Below are 21,045 nucleotides of genomic sequence, written 5' to 3' on the forward strand. Positions count from 1 at the left end.
TTTTCTATTTTCAGAAACAGTAGTGCTAGATAGCCCATATAGTGATAGCTCATGGGAGCCCAAGTAGCTTAAACGAAATTTTAAAACGTTTTAACTCTCAAAATACATGTTAAATTTTAAAAAAATTACATATTCAGAATCAGCGCATAAAACTCTTTCTAACAAGATCCATTGTCGATGAGTTTTATCGGATAAATCTTAATTTCATTGTTTTTTCAATAGAATTTCTTAATTCTATTGTTTTTTTCAATGAAATTTCAAAAACAAATAAATTCCGAATTAAAACAATAAATTCTAAACTGTGCTTTAAAAAACAATAGAATCTATATTAAAACAATTAATTTTGGACAATGAATTATGGGATAAAAGAGTGTTGTTTTCTGTTTTGAAGTGATTTTATCTTTTTTGTGTTTTTTAAAATGAAAATCACAGATGTTTTTTTCGGAATCTTTAAAATAAAAACAAAAATTTAGTGAAAAAACAAGCATATCAAACAAATTTTGTATGTTTAAACAAGTCCCTCATCATGATGTGTGATGACCACATCATGAGTAATGGGCCACCTGGCTGGGCTACAAAATTAACATGGCCCAACTTTAGTGGTACCCAATTAATGCATACCACCAACATGAAAAAAATAAATAGATATTTTGTTTTTTCGAGGTAATATATTTTTATGTTATGTTCTTCTAGTAAATACATGGAAAAGAATATATCTCTATATATTGTTAAAGGGGGAGTTAAGATCCTTAATCTAGAATCATGATGTTGTTTGTTTGATTTTTTTTTTGTTCAGTCTATGTAATCCAACGTAGTCTGGTGGAATACGGTGTCATTCGACGGTTATATGATATAATACAGTGTCATTTAGGAGTGTCCGACAATGACTATTATTTGTATTATTTTTTTAAAAAATTCTCTTGTAATTCATTTTTTTTTAAAATGGTCCCCCACATTTCTCCTCATGCCACCTAGATTATGGACACTTATGGACATCAAAATTATGGACATGTAGTGTTTCCGTACTTTCTTACCCTTCCGATGATTGAATACAATCGATCCATGAACTTTTTATTTTTTATTTTTTTTATAAGCGAGAGGATATATTGAAAGAAAACAAACAAAAGACACAACATGGCATAAGAACCTTTTTTTTCAAAAATACATGGAAAAGTAGGACCCATTTTAGTTAGATAAGGCTTAAATCAAAACTTATCCATATTTTTCCCTAAATTTATTATTACTTCATGAGGAAGGTTGGCACCTCTATGATGGGTCACATCTACTCTTTTTTTTTTTTTAAACGGGAGGGGGAATTTGAACCCTGATTATCAAGGGTGACACATCAATCTTACCACTCCAACTAGTGGGTTGTTTCGTGTAAGTCACATCTACCTTCCTGTGACAATGAAATCAAGAAACAATATTATTTTGTGGGACTAAATATTCAATAAAACCACTTGCAATGTATTCAATAAAGTACAATTGGAATGGTGACTCATATGGTCATAGAACTATCCACATTTGTCCCAACTTTCTTTCTCCCAAATCCCTCTCCCTTTATCTTTACACCACCGCCACCATCATCTCCCTTTGATTTCCTTTCTAGAATTACAAACAGAAACAGAAAAAAAAAAAAAAAAAGAAAGAAGAAAGAAAGAAGAAGAAGATGAGGAATCCATGTTCATCTAGGGCTGGAGCTGGAAGGCCAACCCCATGTTGTAACAAAGTGGGGATAAAGAGAGGACCATGGACTCCTGAAGAAGATGAACTCTTGACCAATTACATCAACAGAGAAGGAGAAGGCCGGTGGCGCACGCTGCCTAAGAAAGCTGGCTTGATTCGCTGCGGCAAGAGCTGCCGCCTCCGCTGGATGAATTATCTCAGGCCATCCGTTAAGCGGGGGCGCATCGATCCTGATGAGGAAGACATCATCCTTCGCCTCCACAGGTTACTTGGCAACAGGTACTATTAGCTAGGGTTTAATTTGTTGCAATTCCTTTTATTCATAGTTAATTTCTCATAGGCCGTATGTTCAATTGGTGTATATATATGTATATATGTATATAAGTGAGTGTGTATAGTTTCTTTTTTACCTATCTAGGGTTTCCTTGTGCTCTCTCTATATATATAGACGTAGATATGTATACATATATAGTACTCTGTGTGTATTTAATTTTTCTTGTGATGTCTTAGGTGGTCTTTGATAGCTGGGAGGATACCAGGGAGAACCGATAATGAAATCAAGAACTATTGGAATACTCATCTTAGTAAGAAGCTCATCAGCCAAGGAATAGACCCTAGAAACCACAAGCCATTGAACTCTTACAATCCCAATTCTTCTGGAATCCAAAACCCTAACCCTAATCCTAAATATTCATCAGGATTAGGAGAAACTAGTGGCAGCACTAATAATGATCAGCAAAAACCCACCACAAACACTGGCTTATATATCCCATCATCAGTCCCAAATAACCATCAAGATGAGAATTGGCGTAGCAATTTTGATGGTTTTGTGATGATGGGGTTACAAGGAGGCTACCAAGGGGAAAGCAACAAATTATTAGAAGAAGACCATCTGATCGGGAACTATTGCATCAATGAGGATACTGCTGCATTTTCTTCCTTTCTGGACTCTTTGATGAATGAAAATGTGTTTGTGAGTAATCATCATCAACAACAAGAGACAAATATGGTTGCATCCACATCAATATTTGATCCTACTCTTCATTCATCATCACAAGCCTTCAATGTTCATGATGCCACAACTTGGGAAGATCAAGTGTTGGCCACAATGGCAGCAATAGGGGGTGATCAAGAAATTAAGTAACATACGTACGTTCTACCACAATCTTCCGGCTAGATGAAGCATATATTAAAGGGTTTGATTTATTCTTGTGATTTTCTGAAGTTTTAATTCAAAACATTAGAGGGTTGGTTTTATATAATTATTTATGTATGAACGTATTATGTAGACATTTTGGTTTGTTTGTTTGTTTGTTGTTTGGCTTATTAGTTAATTACATTGTGGCCATTAAGAAAACATATATAATTTTCATAGTAATTTATGAAAAATGCAGTGTAGACCCCCAATTTATGATCCCCATTTTATCCCAGATCCATCTAAATTGTTAGATGTGGAGCCCTACACTTGTATTTATAATCAATGAGTATCCCATGTGCCACATAGATTGGGGGTCGATCTATAGCATCGATCTTAATTTATTTATAATGAAACCAAGCATATAAAGGGGCCCTACACATGTGTTTATAATCAATGAGTATTCCACGTGCCACATGGATTGGGAGACTATAGCATTGATCTTAATTTATTCAAGATGAAGTCATGAAACCAAGCATATATGTGCGTGTTAATAACTGTCTTAATTAATTTGTTATATATATCTTTTTGTTACTTAATTTTTATTTTATGATTCATGCGTTTAATGATTACAAGGAAATTAATAGGATCAATATCATAATCAAATTTAGGAGGATTTGGAAACTAAAACTTGTAACATTACTTCCTGTAATTACACGGTCAATTCTGTTTTGATTTGCTTCAAAGTGCATATTAATATTGTAAGTTTGTAACTAATTAAAATGTTGAAACTAAATTAAGAATATGACATGAAAAGTTGTGGAAACTAGAACTTACTCAAACACACTAATAGAGGGATATGATTTACTTTCATCACATATTACTTGATGCACCCACAGAAACAAAAACAAGTAGTTTAGTAGTGTTTTTGTGGTAGTGATGAGAGAGAGAGAGAGAGAGAGAGAAGAGGAGGAGGAGGAGGAGAATTGAAGAGCTAGCTTAAAGATTTTTGATTAGAAGTGTCATCTATTATACATGAACTATGAACTATGAAGTACAAAGAATGGCAGATTGTAAATTGCATGTGTGAAGTTGATACCATTTGAGTAGGTGGAAGCATTTGATTTTTTTTTTTTTTGGTTTTTTAAAACTATTTGGAGGATTGCATGTGTATATCATTCATATATAGAAATACATTTTTAAATTATAGAAGTTGCATACAATATCCGAGTGAGTGTGTGTTTCTAATTAATACTTGATTAATTTCATATATATATTTAGACATAAACATCACCAATAATGGAATTCCCAACAAAAAAATCACATCTACATGGTGTTTTAGGCAAAGGAAAAATGTGATTAATGGAGCTTAATTAATTAGTTTACTTTGAGAACTTTCACAATATTAATTATTTAAAGATTACTAATGAATCTTGTTAAATTAATTCCAAGTCAGTATTACAATAATGAAAAATATTTCAAGAAATAATTCAAAGTCTGATGTGACTAACCTGAAAAAAAATGAAGTTAAAAGAACTACTTCTCTTTCATCACCATTGTACCTCAAAATAAATAATATTTTTTTTATTGTGAGTGGAGAGTGTGCACAAAATTCAATTGCACCATAAAAACATTAAAAATTTGAGGAGATTTGGTGAACCAATGCTATTTTTTTGGTAGGTCAATATTAGTAGTACTCTAGGGGAGTTAGAGAAGTATGTCACATGCAAATAAACAAACCAAACTTTCTAATTAAAGAGAACCATAGTTGAGTAGATGGACCTTGCTATAGCTACCATTCCCTTATATTCTTTTGGTCAAAGACTCAAATCACCATTGCTAAAAGCTAGGAATCCAACCCAATCTTAGATTGATTGTACAAAATAATTAATTATAGACTTACAATATCAATTATGGGACATCTGATTGGCATTTATAGGGTGGAATGATGGTGAGATCGATAAGGATAGGCATTTAGAGAGTGGAATGAGGGTGGGATTGATAAGGGTGAAAACCAATATTCATTCCCTCTTGTTTGGTTAATTTTGGAAGGATGGATTTCAAAACTCATTTCACTTTCTATTTTCTCTTGTGGATGACAACCAAACTCACCAAAATTATGAAAATGACTATCATCTGATTCATCTCACGATGGAGAATGAGTTTTGATATGACAAAAATACTATTATACCCTTATTTTAATTTTATTTTTCAAAAATGAAAAAGAAATAATATGAAGATTGTGCTATTAAAATTCTCACATTTATAGTCCCTATTTATTTTTCATCAAATATGATCATGCTCATCCACACTCATTGTCACTTGTCACTTGTCACACTCACCTCATGCATGTACCAAATGCCCCGTTAATATGATGGGGACTATTTAATTTGCACATCAGAGTTAGCTAAGGACACCTCAAAATCACAAAAAAACCTCTATTTAATAACATCCCAACTGACCCTACCAATTCTCATTCCTCTCATTCCCTTCACTCTCCATCTTCCCTTCACGCTCCATCTTCCCTTACAACCCAGAGAATTGAGTGAGAGAAGCAGAGAGGGAAGAGAACAAGATTCGCTACTGAGAATTGCTAAAATCCCTTTACAGGCTTGCTTTCAAGAGTGGGAAATAGAACAGTTTTTGATACAGCCCATATTGCCTTTTGCCTAAAATCCCATACCCACTTGACTAACGGACTTTCTGACTCTCACAAGAAAGGGACTTCTAGCTATTCCAGCCTTGGTGTGATCAAGCTTGTGAGTTTTCAAGTAGTCCCTTTACCGCCGAGCCAAGAGCTTCCCTAGGATCTCTATCCTTAGCTTTCTTCTTCGTCGCCTAAGAGACTGCTGAAAGCAACAACTTTCGCGAAGGCAGATAGAAGGAATGAAACTATTTCAACTTGATCCACCACTGCACTGGCTACAAAGCGAATCAGTCAAAGAGTAGATATTCCAAGGAAAGAAGAATTTTGCTTTGAAAGGCATGAAAATCACTCCAAGGGCAGCCTGCAACCGCTGAAATTTTATTTTGTTATTTTTTGTTATTTTCTTTAATATTAGTCGTTGGTGAGATCTAATGATTGAAATTATGAATAGATTGTAAAATTGGAAAAGAAAATAAAATTGGAGTATACTAATAAATGTTACGGTTTTAACTAAGATTTATTTAGAATAGAGTGTACTTAAATAGGGAGTGTAAATAGTCCTCATCCGTTAATTAAAACCAAGATTTATTTAGAATAGAGTGTACTTAAATAGGGAGTGTAAATAGTCCTCATCCGTTAATCTAGAGATATAAATAACATTTCAGCCTAATAAGAAAAAAAAAAAACAGAATATCAGATGTGGTACATTCCACCAGAGCCACCAAACAAATCTCCGGGTTCTCCTCTCCGTCGCAAACTCGTCCTTGCATTTCCACCACTAGAATGTAACAGGCGACTCTCAACCTCGGGTCCTTCTTCTTTATACCCACAAATTTGGCTCTCCTGACCTCCCTTTTCATTCTCTTGTACATTTACACTACTAATCTCTTCATCTATCACCCCCAACACCATCCCCATATTCGCCAAAATTCTTCACTTGATTCCTCTTCAATCCCTCATTCCACTCAGAAAAGAGCGACCCCAATTTTAATACTAAATGGGTCTGTCAATTTCCACACGAATTCCCAAAAAGGAGCTCCCTTGGTGGGAGATGGGAGTGATGAAAATGTTGGGAGTCAACGGTCTTCAAGGGCTCCATTTCACTCAAATGGTATGGGATTTTTTTGGTTTTGGGTATTCTATTTGACCGCGCATTTTGCTTGTTCTTATGATGGATAATGGATTGTGAATGTTGAGTTTTGTGCTTGAGGGTGTTGATGAATTGTTGAATTTCATTGATATCTTAGGGGCTGATTAGTGTTTTAAGTAAATCATGTAAACGATTACCTGAATATTTAGTGGGAAATTAGGGCTGTAAAAGCTTCTTCTTGTAAGGAATTGAGGCTAAAAGCCTTTAGAAACTTGAGTTTGTTGCTCTAGAGTCTAGACATTTGATGAATCTTCCATGTTGGGAAGGACTCCTTGAGTGTACCAGAGGGTCAATAGAGGCTTGCATGGTAATTGAATTTTGAGTTATATTGTATTGGTTATTGATTAGCTGTTGAAGATTTTTGATACTTTTTCTGTGATTGTGCATTAATGGTTATCCTTGGAGTTCAATTGGGGTAAGATGTACCAATTTTGATTTTTGAGCCTTTCTCCTATAAGTATTTTCATGCTTATTATGTTGCCTGGATTTTATAGACATATTTTCTATCAGGGGTTAAAGTTTAGTTGAAATGTTACTTGAGGGGATCTTCTCTTGTGCTATAGTTGATATTTTCTTACAATAGGTTGTCATGTAATCTTCAGAAATTCAGCAGTATCCTCTAAAATATTGACTATCAAATGATGAGACAATCTTATTGCTTAACCCGACATATGAGACTCTTTCTTAACCAGATTTTGACAGAGGCGGGGGTATAGCCATGTAGTGCAGTTAAAGAAAAGTTCAATCATGCATAAACTTTCATTTCTTAACAACAGGATCTGGAAAATGTTGGTTTTTTTTATGGTTCAGGAGAATTTGTCAGTTACAACGAGGTGTTCCATGACAAAGATATCTTTCTGGAAGACCATAAAGAAATGAATAGCTTTATTACATATGTTTATCCTCACAGGAGAAATGATAGCTTTGCAAATGCACTCTTGCCTGTGGATTTTGAATCTGGGGGTAATTATGCCAGTGATTCAAAAAAGTCCTTATTAAAAGTCACTTTCTCACAAAGGATCCAGAAAGGGCTTGTCTTTTCTTTCTGCCTTTCTCGATTGCAAGGTTGTGGCATGACCCAAGAATTGGTGTTCGAGGTATCCAAAATTTTGTAAGAGATTATTCAACATTAGTCAGAGGTACACTTACTGGAATCGAACTGGTGGAGCTGATCATTTCTATGTTGCTTGCCATTCCATTGGACACTCAGCCATGGAGAAAGCAGACATAGTGTGATATAATGCCATTCAAGTTGTCTGCTCTTCAATCTATTTCTTCCTGGGTACATTGCTCACAAGGATGCATCTCCGCCTCAATTTTGGCCAAGACAACGAGATCCTTGGAACTTTGCGTCATTGAAAAGGTGATTGTAACTTCTCTGCGTCTGTAGGTAAAACCGTCACTGATATATATTATATAGAACCCTATATCCTTGCTCATAAGACATTATATTAAGTTGTTTACGAGATAAAACTAATTATTAGACTGTAATATCTAATCCAGGGCGACAATCTATGCAGCCTTACCCCCAAAAAATATAATATGTGGAAGGATTGTTTTTAGGAATTGAATTTGTTATCTCTATGTTGCACCCTTGCAACTCTATCATTGAGCCACATTTTCGCCCGTAATCTAGGAATAGAATATTACGTTAGTAAAAAAAAAAGTTTGATTAAGCTAATCTGTGATTTTTTTTTAATTACTGTTTCTTCATTCCTGACATTTGTGAGATTTAAAGTGTCTCGAACTCTAACTAGTATGTAGATAGTCTTTCTACTTTAGCAAAAGAATGGCTCAACTGTTTATCATACTCCTAAAAAATCTGTGTGTAGGAGAAAGCTTGCACTCTTTGCTGGATCAATCAACTCTCCTGTTCGTGAAAAACTTATTCAAGTTTGGGGAACTCTGAAATTTTTCCCACTTTGGCCGGCTTAAGACACCTTATGCAGATGAGCAACGGCAAAGCAAGTTCTGCCACCATGTCAAAGGCTTTGAAGTAAACACAGCTTGTATTGCTGACTCACTGTATTTGGGTTGTGTTCCAGGATCCTCGCCAATCACTATGATCTTCCATTCTCGGACATACTCAACTGGCAGAGCTTCGCTTGCCACTTAAGATATCCCATTGCTTAAGAAAATGCTGAAAGGAATATAATCAAACCTCTGCCCAATATCTGATGTTGCAAAGAAATGTTTAAGAAGTACGGAAACATTTCTGGTGGCACCTTTCGCCGGTTGATTATTATGCATTCTACATGATTATATGTATGAGTAATGAGTTATGGCTCCAATAAGGGCTTCCGCAGATTTCAATGGATGACATCTTTGTCTGTATATGTGGTGTGACATATTGTAAATGACTCACTGTTTTGTTTTATTTTAAACCCAAAGAAATATTTAAAGGAGCAACGAACCGAACCTTCTCTTCAGATTTCATTTTCAACTGCCGTTTTAGTTCATCAATCTCCTTCAAATATCAAATCTAACCGAACCAATCGAATCTGCAAATCATTCTCTTGCATATAATCTCTCTCTGAGATACCATTTTCAGGAAGGAAGCGATTCTTGATTGCCTTTAAAGCTTCCAAATTCCCGACCCTGTTCGTTCTCGAGAAAAACCCAGTTTCGAATATTGGGGCTTTTGTCGCGTCTTGAGCTATTATATACTGTTAGGAGATTAATCTTTTAATGTCTTTGAAACGGCAGTGTTTCATATTTTACTTGTTTGGCTTCTCACGTGGCTCAATTGACAAATTACTTTGCTGCACCTTCTCTATGCGGCATCGTTTTGTTTGTTTTTTTTTTGCCCGTTGCTTGATAAGACTAGCCACTGCTGCTTGATAAGACTAGCCACTGTTTTCTTTTCTTCTCTACTGGTCCTTGTGACCGTTTGTTCTGTCAGTAGCTTATATAGCTTCAGCGACTTACTTTGTAAGTAAGTTCTTTTTTGATAAATGAAACTTCCTCTCTCTTCTTTCAAGTCTTGCAAAATTTAAGCCTCTCAATTTCAAAACAATTTTATGGTATCGAAGCTTCAGGTTTACTCAAGAGGATCTTGGAGAAAAAGAAATCAAAATCAAATGGCAGAACTAAATCCTTCTTCAAGCTTACCTGTTGTTCAAGAATCTCTTATTGAAAACTCACAAAATGCCCACCCTTCCTTTCAACATTTGAGTCAGACAACAAACCCTTTTAGAAACCCATTTTATCTTACCCACTCTGATTTCACTTCAAATCTGATCTCACTTACGTTGACTGGAGGGAATTTTCACTTGTGGAGCAATCATTTGGTGACGGCTCTCAAAGCGAGAAACAAGATGAGTTTCATCGATGGTACTCTTCAGATGCCAGAGACCGATCATCCAACGTTTCAAGACTGGGAACAATGTGATAGCCTGGTAAGAACCTGGATTACAAATTGTGTATCGCAGGATATAATGATAAGTGTTTCAACAGCAAGGACTGCCTATGAATTGTGGACAGATCTCAAGAATAGGTATTCATCGGCTAATCCTACAAGGGATTTTGAGCTGGCTCGCTTGATTTCCAACATTAAACAGGGCACTTCCACAGTCACAGAGTATTATGCAAGGATTAAGGCGTTGTGGGATGAACTTTACCAGTATAAAGAGGTGGCATCGTGCAAATGTGGCAAATGTACCTGTAGTGTTGGGAAGACAGTGATGATGCAGCAGAACAAGGATAAACTAATCCAATTTTTGATGGGGTTGGATGATTCATATGAACATGTCATTAATCAGATATTATTAATGGATCCACTTCCTGAAGTCAGCAAAGCCTTTGCTCAAGTGGGACAATTGGAGAGAAAATCAACAGTTAATCAAGTCAAGAAACAAATTTCTGTCCAGAAGGACACGCAGGAGCCAATGGCAATGCAGGTATCCAACAAGAACACATTCGTTGGATCAAAGGACTTCAAGGGAGGCAAGAAATTCCAAGCAGACAAGGAGAAATTGTTCTGTAAGTATTGCAAGAAAACTAACCACACGATTGACAAATGTTTTAAGTTGGTGGGGTATCCTTCTGAGAGTGAGAATCCAGCAAAGAGGCAAAGACAAGGAGGTGAATGGAAGAACCACAATGTGAATCATGTGGACTCCAATGCGAAAAATTCTCAATCATCTTCCTTGCAAATGTCTGGTGACCAATGTCAACAACTTTTGGCATACTTGAAGGCTAACATGACTGGAACGGATCTCTCAAACCACCAAGCATCTGTGTCAACCGTGGGAGGTAAAATTAATTTAAAGTCAACATGGATTATAGATACAGGAGCATCTAGTCATGTTGTGTGCATTCTTGATTATTTTCATAGTTATAGAAAATTGAATAATGCCTACGTGACTTTACCTGATGGTCAAAAATGCAAGATAGATTACATAGGAGATATTAAACTAGGCAATGGTATAATCTTGACAGAAGTATTATGTGTTCAAAAATTTAACTTCAATCTAATCTCTGCAAGCAAGATAGTATCAAATCCGAAGTATAAGCTGATCTTTTCCCATAATTCATGTGAATTGCAGGATACAATCACATTAATGAAGAATGGGATGGGAATCATGCATGAAGGATTGTACTACTTGCTTGAAGAGTTGAAGCCTTGTAGAAGAACATTAGCTAGTATCAACTCTGTCAAATCAAGTTTTTTGTGGCACAATAGGCTAGGACATCCTTCATCTAGAATTTCAGAAATGTTGCCTTCAACTATTTTGTGTAAAAACTGTCAAAATTGTGATGTATGCCCCCTAGCTAAGATGAAGAGAAAAAGTTTTTGTACTAGCCAGAGCAAGAGCACAAGAATCTTTGAATTAGTGCATTTTGACATTTGGGGACCTAATGGTGTAATTTCTATTGATGAATATAAATATTTCTTGACTATAGTTGATGATTTTAGTAGAACAACATGGGTGATATTGATGAAAAGTAAAGCTGAAGTAAGGAACAATATTGAATATTTCAATGGCTATGTCAAGAATCAATTTAAAACTAGCATTCAAATTGTTAGAACAGATAATGGTGTGGAATTCAATATGACAGAATTTTATAGAAGAGAAGGAATAATACACCAAAAGAGTTGTCCTTATACACCACAACAAAATGGGGTGGTGGAAAGGAAACACCAACACATACTTAATGTTGGTAGAGCTCTTAGATTACAATCTAAGCTTCCAGAAATTTATTGGAGTTATTGCATAATGACTGCTGTTTATTTAATAAACAGATTGCCATCCAGAATACTAGACAAGAAAAGCCCCTATCAGATTTTATACAATAAGGAACCTGATTATGATGTTCTTAGAGTGTTTGGGTGTTTAGGATATGCAAAGATACTTAAACCTCAGAGTTCTAAGTTTAATTCTAGAGCTAGGGCCTGTGTTTTTCTAGGATATCCCACAAATGTAAAGGGATATAAACTCATGGATTTAGAGACAAAAGAAATTATCATATCAAGGGATGTTGAGTTTCATGAGGATAAATATCCTTTCAAGGATACTGAAGTTGAGAAATTGAATGCACAGATTGAAGATGAGGCAATTGTGGATATAAGCACTGATATAGACATAGATGAGCAGAATCAGATTCATAATTTAAAAAGGAATAGAAAACCTCCAGCTTATCTTGATAATTATGAATGTAGTGTTTCTGGAAATTTCAGTCAAAACATAATATCTTATAGTCATTTTTTGGCAGCCACTACCACTCATCTTGAACCTAAAAGCTACCTTCAAGCTTCACAATCACCTCATTGGTGCGTAGCTATGCAAAATGAATTAAATGCCTTGAATGAGAATAATACATGGTCTCTGGTGAAACTTCCAGTTGGAAGAAAAGCCATAGGATCTAAATGGATTTACAAAATAAAGTACAATCAAGATGGTTCAATAGAGAGATACAAGGCTAGACTTGTAGCGCAAGGATTCAATCAAAAACTTGGTTTTGATTACCAAGAAACATTTGCACCTGTCATTAAAATGGTGACAGTTAGGATTTTTTTTGCTTTGGCTTCAATGAATAATTGGATAGTTCATCATATGGATGTGCATAATGCTTTTTTGAATGGAGATTTGAATGAAGATGTTTACATGAAAATGCCACCAGGATATGAAATGCAGAAATCTGATTATGTTTGCAAACTTAATAAATCTTTGTATGGATTAAAGCAAGCATCAAGACAATGGAATTCAAAATGTAAAGAAGCATTGCTTAAATTTGGTTTTATTCAATCAAGGTGTGACTATTCTTTATTTGTTTACACTAAGAATACTTCTATTGTGTTATTGTTACTTTATGTGGATGATATGGCTATTGGTGGAAATGACATGTCATTGATAAAAGAAATCAAGAAATACATTGCATCTTGTTTCAAGATAAAAGATTTGGGTGAGTTAAAGTACTTTCTAGGTCTGGAAATTAATAGAACTAAAAATGGCATGACTGTATGTCAAAACAAATATGTTGTGGATTTGCTTGTTGAAACTAACTTCAGGGATTGCAAAGCTATTGATTCCCCTATGGATACAAACTCAAAGCTGCTTGCTGATCAAGGGGATGCTCTTCAAGATCCTATGGTGTACAGGAGACTTGTTGGGAAATTGATGTACCTGACCATCACCAGACCAGACATCTCTTACACAGTCAATACTCTAAGTCAGTTTATGAGGTCTCCTTCTGATCAACACCTCAAGGCTGCTCAAAGGGTTCTTCGATATTTAAAGTCTTCTCCTAGCAAAGGACTTTATTTCCCGTGTGACAACAATGCAGATATTCAGGCTTATTGTGATTCAGATTGGGCCTCTTGTCCCAATTCCAGGAGGTCTATTACAGGATATGTTGTCATGCTGGGAAATGCCTTGGTAGCTTGGAGATCAAAGAAACAACAGACCATTTCTAGATCATCGGCTGAAGCGGAGTATAGATCTATGGCATCTGTTACCAGTGAACTAGTATGGGTCAGTGCTTTATTAAAAGACTTCAGGAGTTTCATGAGCAAACCAATGAAACTCTACTGTGATAGCAGAGCAGCGATACATATAGCCAATAATCCAGTTTTTCACGAAAGGACAAAACACATAGAGATCGACTGCTATTTTGTCCGAGAGAAAGTTGAGAAGAAGGTCATTCAGCTTCAACACATACGCACCACTGAACAACCTGCAGACATGCTCACAAAACCCATGGCGGTCTATCAACTACATAATTTTTCGTCCAAGCTCAACCTGGTTGAAACTCAACCAGCTTCAGCTTGCAAGGGGGTGTTAGGAGATTAATCTTTTAATGTCTTTGAAACGGCAGTGTTTCATATTTTACTTGTTTGGCTTCTCACGTGGCTCAATTGACAAATTACTTTGCTGCACCTTCTCTATGCGGCATCGTTTTGTTTGTTTTTTTTTTGCCCGTTGCTTGATAAGACTAGCCACTGCTGCTTGATAAGACTAGCCACTGTTTTCTTTTCTTCTCTACTGGTCCTTGTGACCGTTTGTTCTGTCAGTAGCTTATATAGCTTCAGCGACTTACTTTGTAAGTAAGTTCTTTTTTGATAAATGAAACTTCCTCTCTCTTCTTTCAAGTCTTGCAAAATTTAAGCCTCTCAATTTCAAAACAATTTTATATACTTGTAAGTAACTAGCTCTCCTATTCGTATCGGGATTGTAGGGGTTTTGTGGTATTCAATTCAAAGTATATTATGTCGTGAGCGAAGATGGTGGTGTTCACTAGAAAGCGGATGGTTTTGTTCGTGGTGTTGTTATCACTTGTATCTGGGTTGGTGCACCTCGCCATCACAAGCAATTATAGGTTGAGGTTGTCTTGGGATGTGGATACTCCTTTATACGCGAAGAGGCCGGTGGGTTCCTTTTCAATTTGTTGTCTTCTTTCTTTTACATTTCCTTTGGTTTTTTTTTCTTTCTAATTTGTAGGGGGTAATGTTACAGCGTCCTCTATGGAGGTTTTACCAGTGGGAGCCTGTGAAGTCTTTGGAGCCTTTGAGGCCTTATGCCAACCCCAGAGGCAGCTATCCTGGTAATTGATTTTGTTCAAGCTGGCAACTTTTATTCACTTCCATTCTTATTTGTTCTCAGTTTGAGCGAGTATGTAGAATTTCTTCAGTCTGAAATAATGAAATACCAATCATCTTTATCACTTGCAATTTATATGTATAGTTACCGTAAAATGCATGCAGATGAAGTACATTTTGATTGTCTGGTTATGGGAAAAACATTTATTACTATTGTCATTGGAGTACATTTAAGTGTCCCGTTGAACTCATATTCCCCAATTGCATTTTTTTAGAAGAATCAAAGCCTGACTCAAGCTGGTCGATTGGATTTAGTTTCATCTAGCTGTCTTTTCTCATTAATTATGTGTTGCTAACAGCATCAAATTCCTGCTGGAATACCAAAGATGGTGGAAACTGGAAACAAAATAGATTGAAAGCTAGTTCTTTTTGTCTTTACCTTGTATGATACCCTTTTATCAAAGCTGTAGTCTTTTCTCGGTTAAAATCTTCATTGAACAAGATAACTTTGCATGCTTTAGTTGTTCTCTAAGGCTTCATTAAACTATATGATTGGATCTAACCCTGGATTTTTGACCTTCTTGCTTTCTTTTTTCTTCCCTTGTTTTCATTCTTTATAATTTATTTTGACAGTTCCAAGAGAAAAGAACAATGGTTTCATCTATGCAAAAATTTTTGGTGGCTTTGCAAAAGATAAGAGCTTCGGTATGATTCATTTCATTTCTGTAAACCATCCTAAATTTTAAAGTCAAAGCAAGTTTGTAACAATTTTGTTTATTTTCTAGATCTGTGATCTTGTCGCCATATCCAGGCTTCTAAATGCTACTCTTGTCATTCCAGAGATCCAAGAAAGCACTCAATCGAAACACATTAGGTATTTATTCTGTCTATGTTAGTGGCTTCAACTGTCATCTTTTGCTGCTCCTCAACCTTGTTGTTTTCTGCTTCTTACATTTTGTCTATGACTATACAGTCACAAATTCAAAAGCTTTTCGTATCTCTATAACGAGGATGAGTTCATAGCATCACTCTCAAAAGATGTAATCATTGTGAAGAGCCTACCTGAGGATTTGAAGGCTGCTAAGAAGAGGAATGAGATCCTCACATTTAAGCCAAAAGGTTTTGCTTCTCCGAATTTTTACATGAAAGAAGTTCTGCCACAGCTTAAGAAAGCAAAGGCTATCGGACTGGTTATTACTGATGGAGGATGCCTGCAGGTTGGCTAATATCTTTATTATGTTTCCTAGTGGTAGAGGTTTGGTTATTTCTTAGCTGGGACAATTGTTTGGTGCTTTGCATTTTGTATGATGGTTTTCTTTAAAGTACTATTGTAAAGTATTTTAATATGGTTTATCCAGCATGTTAGTGATCTTTCTACCATCATCATGTAAATGGCAACGACCACGTGCTTTGACTTTATTAGTTGACAACTGCTACTTTTCAACTTTGCTGTTATGTAATCGCTTGCTAAGTATAGAGATATGCTTGGCCTATTGGCCATCAAGCAACACGTTTTCCCCAAGCAAAAAGCAAATGCTAGAGGGGGGAAGAATCCTAAATTACTTGATCAAATTTCTCAATATTAAGAGAATAAACTTCCCTTTTGTTACTTTTACTTCACCATGATGCTTTAAGATTCGAATATATTATAAAATAGAGTCCAGCCCCCTTCATAGCCCCTTTAATTTGTTTTCCTCTTCAAGTAAGGTGTTCATAGATCCCGATTGGCACTCAAGTGGTAGTTTCCTTTACTGGAGGTATTAAAGTAACTTCTCAACATAATTCCATATAGTCAGTGTTTAGGGAAATATGCACTCTACCAGCACCCTTTAGTTGGTTGCCCAAAATTGCCCATACACATGCATTGTGAAGGACTATTCCTTGTGGCCAAGTCTTTTCATTCCAACAATGAAAGCACTTTCTAAGCTTAATTAATATCATATAGGTAAACAACTCCCGTGCACAATGCTCCCTCAGTGGCTGGGTAAGGGACAAGATAATTCTATAATAATAACTCCGTTTCTCTCTTTTGTTTCCTTTATATACATATTTTATTTTTCCATTTCCGGACTCTAGATTTGTTTTGCGATTATCTTTTAACTAAGAAATTCTAAACCCAAGTCGGGAATCCATTCTTGACTTAATAGTTTGAGATCTCGAAAAACTTCTTATATAGTCTTCCGATTTCGGCAGATTTAGTTATTTCGCGCTTAAGTTTTGTACGCACAAGCTATGTTAGTGTGTATTACATTGAAAAATTGGAACATACATTGAGGTTCTTGAGTCAAAAAGAATAAAGAATAATAAAAGGTAAAAGGGTAAACAACTCCCATGCACAAGGCTCCCGCAGTGGGCGGGATGGGAATAGGTAGGACATACGCATACCTGATCTTCACTAATATGTGGAGAGGTTGTTTCCAAGAATTGAACCTGTGACCTCTAGGTATGTGCTCTATAATTCATTAGTGGTTTGTTTTTTTTTTTGGATTTTGTTCCTCAGGTTTCTTCAGTGAAAAAAGTGATAAGTTTTGTTAAGCCTTATGCAAAAGTACTAATATTTGCTTGGATTTTTCCTTGGTGCTTTAGTTTCTTCATCATCATCCTGATCTTAACTACCGTGACATTTGAAACCATCAGATATGGATAGTCTGTATGTTTGATAATAACTGAACTTTAGCCTATTGGTTGCATGGATTTTTATAAATTGCTAGGATCTTTGAGCTCCATTTTTCTTTGCAGAATGTATGACTCTTTTGCAATGCCCCATTAACTAAAATTCAGCCAGGAAAAGATCTGGATCATAGCTTAGAAAGGGTAAAGGTTAAAAAGGAAGAAGGTTTGGCACAGCTGTGCAGAAATAGCTGACTTTGTGAACTCTAAGTGCCGGGATTTACCCTTGAACTGATTTTCTTTTCCTCTAAAAGGAAAAGGTTTGGTACAGCTGTGCAGAAATGGCTAGGTTTTTGGACTCTAAATGCCAGCATTTTCCCTTGAACTGGCCTTCTTTTCCTTTAGAACTTGTTGATAGTTTTGAGATCATGTTGTCTGAACTCTGAAGAAGAATAGTGACTGCTGGAGATGCTACTTTATTATCTCCCGCCATATAAACTTGCCCTCTTTTGACTCGGTGACAGCGAAGCATATTTCTTAATTCCCATTCTGGATGTCCCCAAATGATTCTAGGGTAGGAATTAAAGTGCTCTTTGTTATGCGTTAAATTCAATTTGCCTACTGATCTTGTAGGAACTTGTCTTTCATCATTTGATCCATTACTTTTTCACTGGGCTGATTGGAACTTATTATTGTTATCGTCAGTGATTCTATGGTCGTCTCCGTTCTATCACACAGTGGTCATGTTTGATGATATGAATATTAGCATTTGTAATTACACTATGGTTATTGGCTTATTGGCTAGCCAAATTGCATTTTCTGCGATAATACTTCTTCCTTACACAATCAATCTTTTTAAAAAAATATTTTCGTTCTTTATTTTTTCTTGGAGTTTATTTACAAATCAATGATATGTTTCCAGTCATTGCTTCCACCCAGCATGTCTGAGTTTCAAAGGCTTAGATGCAGAGTTGCCTTCCATGCTCTCCAATTTCGCCCAGAAATTCAGAAGCTTGGTCGATTGATAGTAAATAAGTAAAACTCTCTCACTTTCTTCTTTTGATTAGAATGTAATGCATGTTGAATATAAGAAAGAATGATGTATAGAGTGGTGATGTTATCAAATAATATGACCGGTGTTCATATGAGGGAAAAGTTCAACAAATGTTCTCCGTGTTGACACTGGGGCTACCGCAGTTGATGTATTGGTCATCCTGATCTTTTTCTTCTACAGGCACCGTGAATCGCACAAACCTTTCATAGCATATCATCCTGGACTAACCAGAGAGACGTTGGCATATCATGGTTGTGCAGAACTCTTTCAGGTCAGTCATTTCTGGTCGTTCTTTTCTTTCTCAGGCAAGAGGTGAAACAGCCATTTTCTTATTGTGGTCTTTAATCTTACATTGCATTACATTTTTTAGTGTTCCTTGCTTCTTTTAAAGAGAACAAATTCTTTGATTGGATTACTTATCATAAACTTTGCAATCAAAATAGCTCCAAATAACTGAATCAACACATTTTCTCACATCTTGATAGTTTTCCTGACCACATCTTCTCACTTGGTACTTCTAGGACGTGCACACTGAACTCATACAGTACCGAAGGGCACAAATGATCAAACGAGGGATTATTAATGATGAACTTAGAGTAGACTCCCACTTGCGACGAGATAATGGCTCATGTCCCCTGATGCCAGAAGAGGTATGTTGGGTAAAACTATCAATTGTTGATGATTTTCCTATTTTCTTTTTAGTAATTGTTTATGTTTTCTTTTGTTCCCATAAAAAAATTTCCTGCTAAATAAAAATTTTGGCAATCTTTTCGGTGTAATCCTGCATGTCCCGGACCCCGTCTACTGTGCAAGCCTTGTGCATGGGCTTTTTTTACCTTTACCTTTTCAATGTAATCCAAAATTTTCATGTTGGTTTCAATGAACTACTACTGTATATATCTAATTTCCTGTAAGAGGCTTCTAAATTTGATGAAGTTGCTGAACATCCTTTTGAGCGTAGGGGAAGTTTTATTGGTTTTCTACCCTTCCTGTTTTTCTATGGAAGAAAAGCAGCGTTATTCTCATTTTTAGAAGAAATGGGAAAAAGAGCACCTTGTTTCTTTGTTCTTCTGGCAACTTGGTTTGAAAGTGCTCTTGTTTATCTTTTATAGTTGGAACTTTTGCAGGTTGGACTTCTCCTCCGAGCCATTGGCTATGATCGTCAAACAAATATATACATAGCAGGTGCTGAAACTTTTGGCGGGCAACGTTTCTTGATACCTCTGCTTGCCATGTTTGAAAATGCAAGGGATCGTACTTTCCATGCTAAGGCTGAGTTGCCTGATTTGGTTGGTCCTGAAACTCATATTCCTTCGAATAATTTTCAACCATCTCCAGTCAAAAACGAAGAACAACTCAAAGAGGAGTGGAACAGGGCAGGTCCTCGCCCTCGGCCCCTTCCTCCACCTCCGGACAGACCTATGTACCAACATGAAAAAGAAGGGTGGTATGGCTGGATCACAGAAACTGACACTGAACCAGACCCTTCACCTATGGATTTGAGGCAGCAAGCACACAGGTTGCTTTGGGACGCTCTTGATTACATTGTTTCTGTGGAAGCAGATGCATTCTTTCCTGGTTTTCATAATGATGGTAGTGGATGGTCAGATTTCTCAAATATGATCATGGGACATCGGCTCTATGAAGGTGCTGCTTCCAGAACATATAGACCAGATAGGTAACATTCGATGAACTTGGCATTGGTTAAATAGAAAATAATTTACAATTTTACATCTATTTGGAACATTAAAAAAATTCAAATCAGATTCAAGGAAAGCAGAGATATTTTACATTCTCTTATGTTTTCTCGATAACGTGGACTCATTTGAGAATATTTCTGCGCTTCTTTCTTTCTGGGTCTCTTTATGATTACTATTTTATATGCGAACTGCTATCTGCTTCTCGTAACAATGATTTTGCAAGTTTTCTCCTCTCTTTTGATCATGCCATGAGCTTGAGTAGCATAAATATTTATTATTGCACTACAAGAGTTCTGTATATCAATGTTTTAATTTTCTGGCACAGTATCCTATTTTCTTAACAGGAAAGTTCTTCAAGAGTTTTTCAACATGATCCGTGATGATCTGTACCATCCCAAGCATAATTGGACACTTAAAGTAAGGGAACATCTTTGGAATAGCATCGCTGAGGAAGGCCTTGTCAGGCAGTCTCTGCTCTCAAAACCAACCTCATTCCTGTCACACCCTCTGCCTGAATGCTCTTGTAGAGTTCCATCCGAAGATTCACATCAAGTAAAAGGTGATGATGGTCGATTGCTGTATGGAGGTGAGGTTGATTGCCCTGAATGGATGCCGCGTAAGCCAGAAACTTTTACTGTTTGGCAGACTGTAGAATTTGCAAAAATTGAGAATAATGGATCGTCAGAAAATGGAAGTCCAGTGGTTGAACGGCCAGAATCTGATGACAGTGTCGAAAAAAGCAGCACATCGTTGGCTCTTGATCAGGATGATGAATGGGATCCCAACGACTAGAATTAGAATATAATGTGCAGAAGATCCAGCTTTCTAAAACTAAAGCTCCATATCAAGTATACCATCTGGAATGGATTTTTTTGGGGAGGAATTTTTTTTAGTTCTTTTACATTACAATTGCAGCTTACTCCTTTGCCGGAAATAATATTCAGATTTATTCTTTTGAGTAGATTTAAGTAAAATTAAATTATTTGTATACCTTCATACATGGTGGGACTTGGTGGACATGGAAA

The 21,045-nt window shown here is 36.2% G+C and overlaps 2 protein-coding genes and 1 pseudogene across 3 annotated transcripts; all 3 read left to right on the plus strand.

Moving 5' to 3' along the window:
- The first annotated feature begins 1,456 nt into the window (after positions 1–1,456).
- On the plus strand, positions 1,457–2,976 carry LOC119992904 (transcription repressor MYB5-like). The gene is made up of 2 exons (XM_038839733.1): positions 1,457–1,965; positions 2,197–2,976. Exons 1-2 carry the CDS (start codon positions 1,670–1,672, stop codon positions 2,828–2,830), a joined length of 930 nt encoding a protein of 309 aa, XP_038695661.1. The 5' UTR covers positions 1,457–1,669; the 3' UTR covers positions 2,831–2,976.
- Positions 2,977–7,472: 4,496 nt separating this feature from the next.
- On the plus strand, positions 7,473–9,047 carry LOC119992436 (annotated as a pseudogene).
- A 101-nt stretch (positions 9,048–9,148) lies between these two features.
- Positions 9,149–20,993, plus strand: LOC119992435 (protein EMBRYO SAC DEVELOPMENT ARREST 30-like). 2 transcript variants are annotated; one of them, XM_038839115.1, is made up of 11 exons: positions 9,149–9,281; positions 14,252–14,485; positions 14,559–14,661; positions 15,290–15,381; positions 15,442–15,530; positions 15,630–15,873; positions 18,189–18,301; positions 18,501–18,591; positions 18,842–18,970; positions 19,448–19,998; positions 20,365–20,993. In XM_038839115.1, the coding sequence occupies exons 2-11, from the start codon at positions 14,342–14,344 to the stop codon at positions 20,810–20,812; spliced, it is 2,004 nt and encodes a 667-aa protein (XP_038695043.1). In that variant the 5' UTR covers positions 9,149–9,281; positions 14,252–14,341; the 3' UTR covers positions 20,813–20,993. The 2 variants fall into 2 exon arrangements, with proteins under 2 accessions (XP_038695043.1, XP_038695042.1); XM_038839114.1 differs by lacking the exon at positions 9,149–9,281 and having other exon boundaries at positions 14,254–14,485; positions 14,574–14,661; positions 15,290–15,361.
- The last annotated feature ends 52 nt before the right edge of the window (positions 20,994–21,045 follow it).

Source organism: Tripterygium wilfordii, chromosome 23 (genome assembly GCF_013401445.1).
Source record: "Tripterygium wilfordii isolate XIE 37 chromosome 23, ASM1340144v1, whole genome shotgun sequence".
In the NCBI taxonomy this organism is placed as follows: Eukaryota; Viridiplantae; Streptophyta; class Magnoliopsida; order Celastrales; family Celastraceae; genus Tripterygium; species Tripterygium wilfordii.

Bases quoted from the DNA above. Each gene is read 5' to 3' on its own strand.
- LOC119992904 (XM_038839733.1), top strand. From the start codon at position 1,670: ATGAGGAATCCATGTTCATCTAGGGCTGGAGCTGGAAGGCCAACCCCA. The intron at 1,966-2,196 runs GTACTATTAGCT...GTGATGTCTTAG, and splicing joins CACAGGTTACTTGGCAACAG to GTGGTCTTTGATAGCTGGGA.
- LOC119992435 (XM_038839115.1), top strand. From the start codon at position 14,342: ATGGTGGTGTTCACTAGAAAGCGGATGGTTTTGTTCGTGGTGTTGTTA. The intron at 15,531-15,629 runs GTATTTATTCTG...ATGACTATACAG, and splicing joins ACTCAATCGAAACACATTAG to TCACAAATTCAAAAGCTTTT. The intron at 18,971-19,447 runs GTATGTTGGGTA...GAACTTTTGCAG, and splicing joins GTCCCCTGATGCCAGAAGAG to GTTGGACTTCTCCTCCGAGC.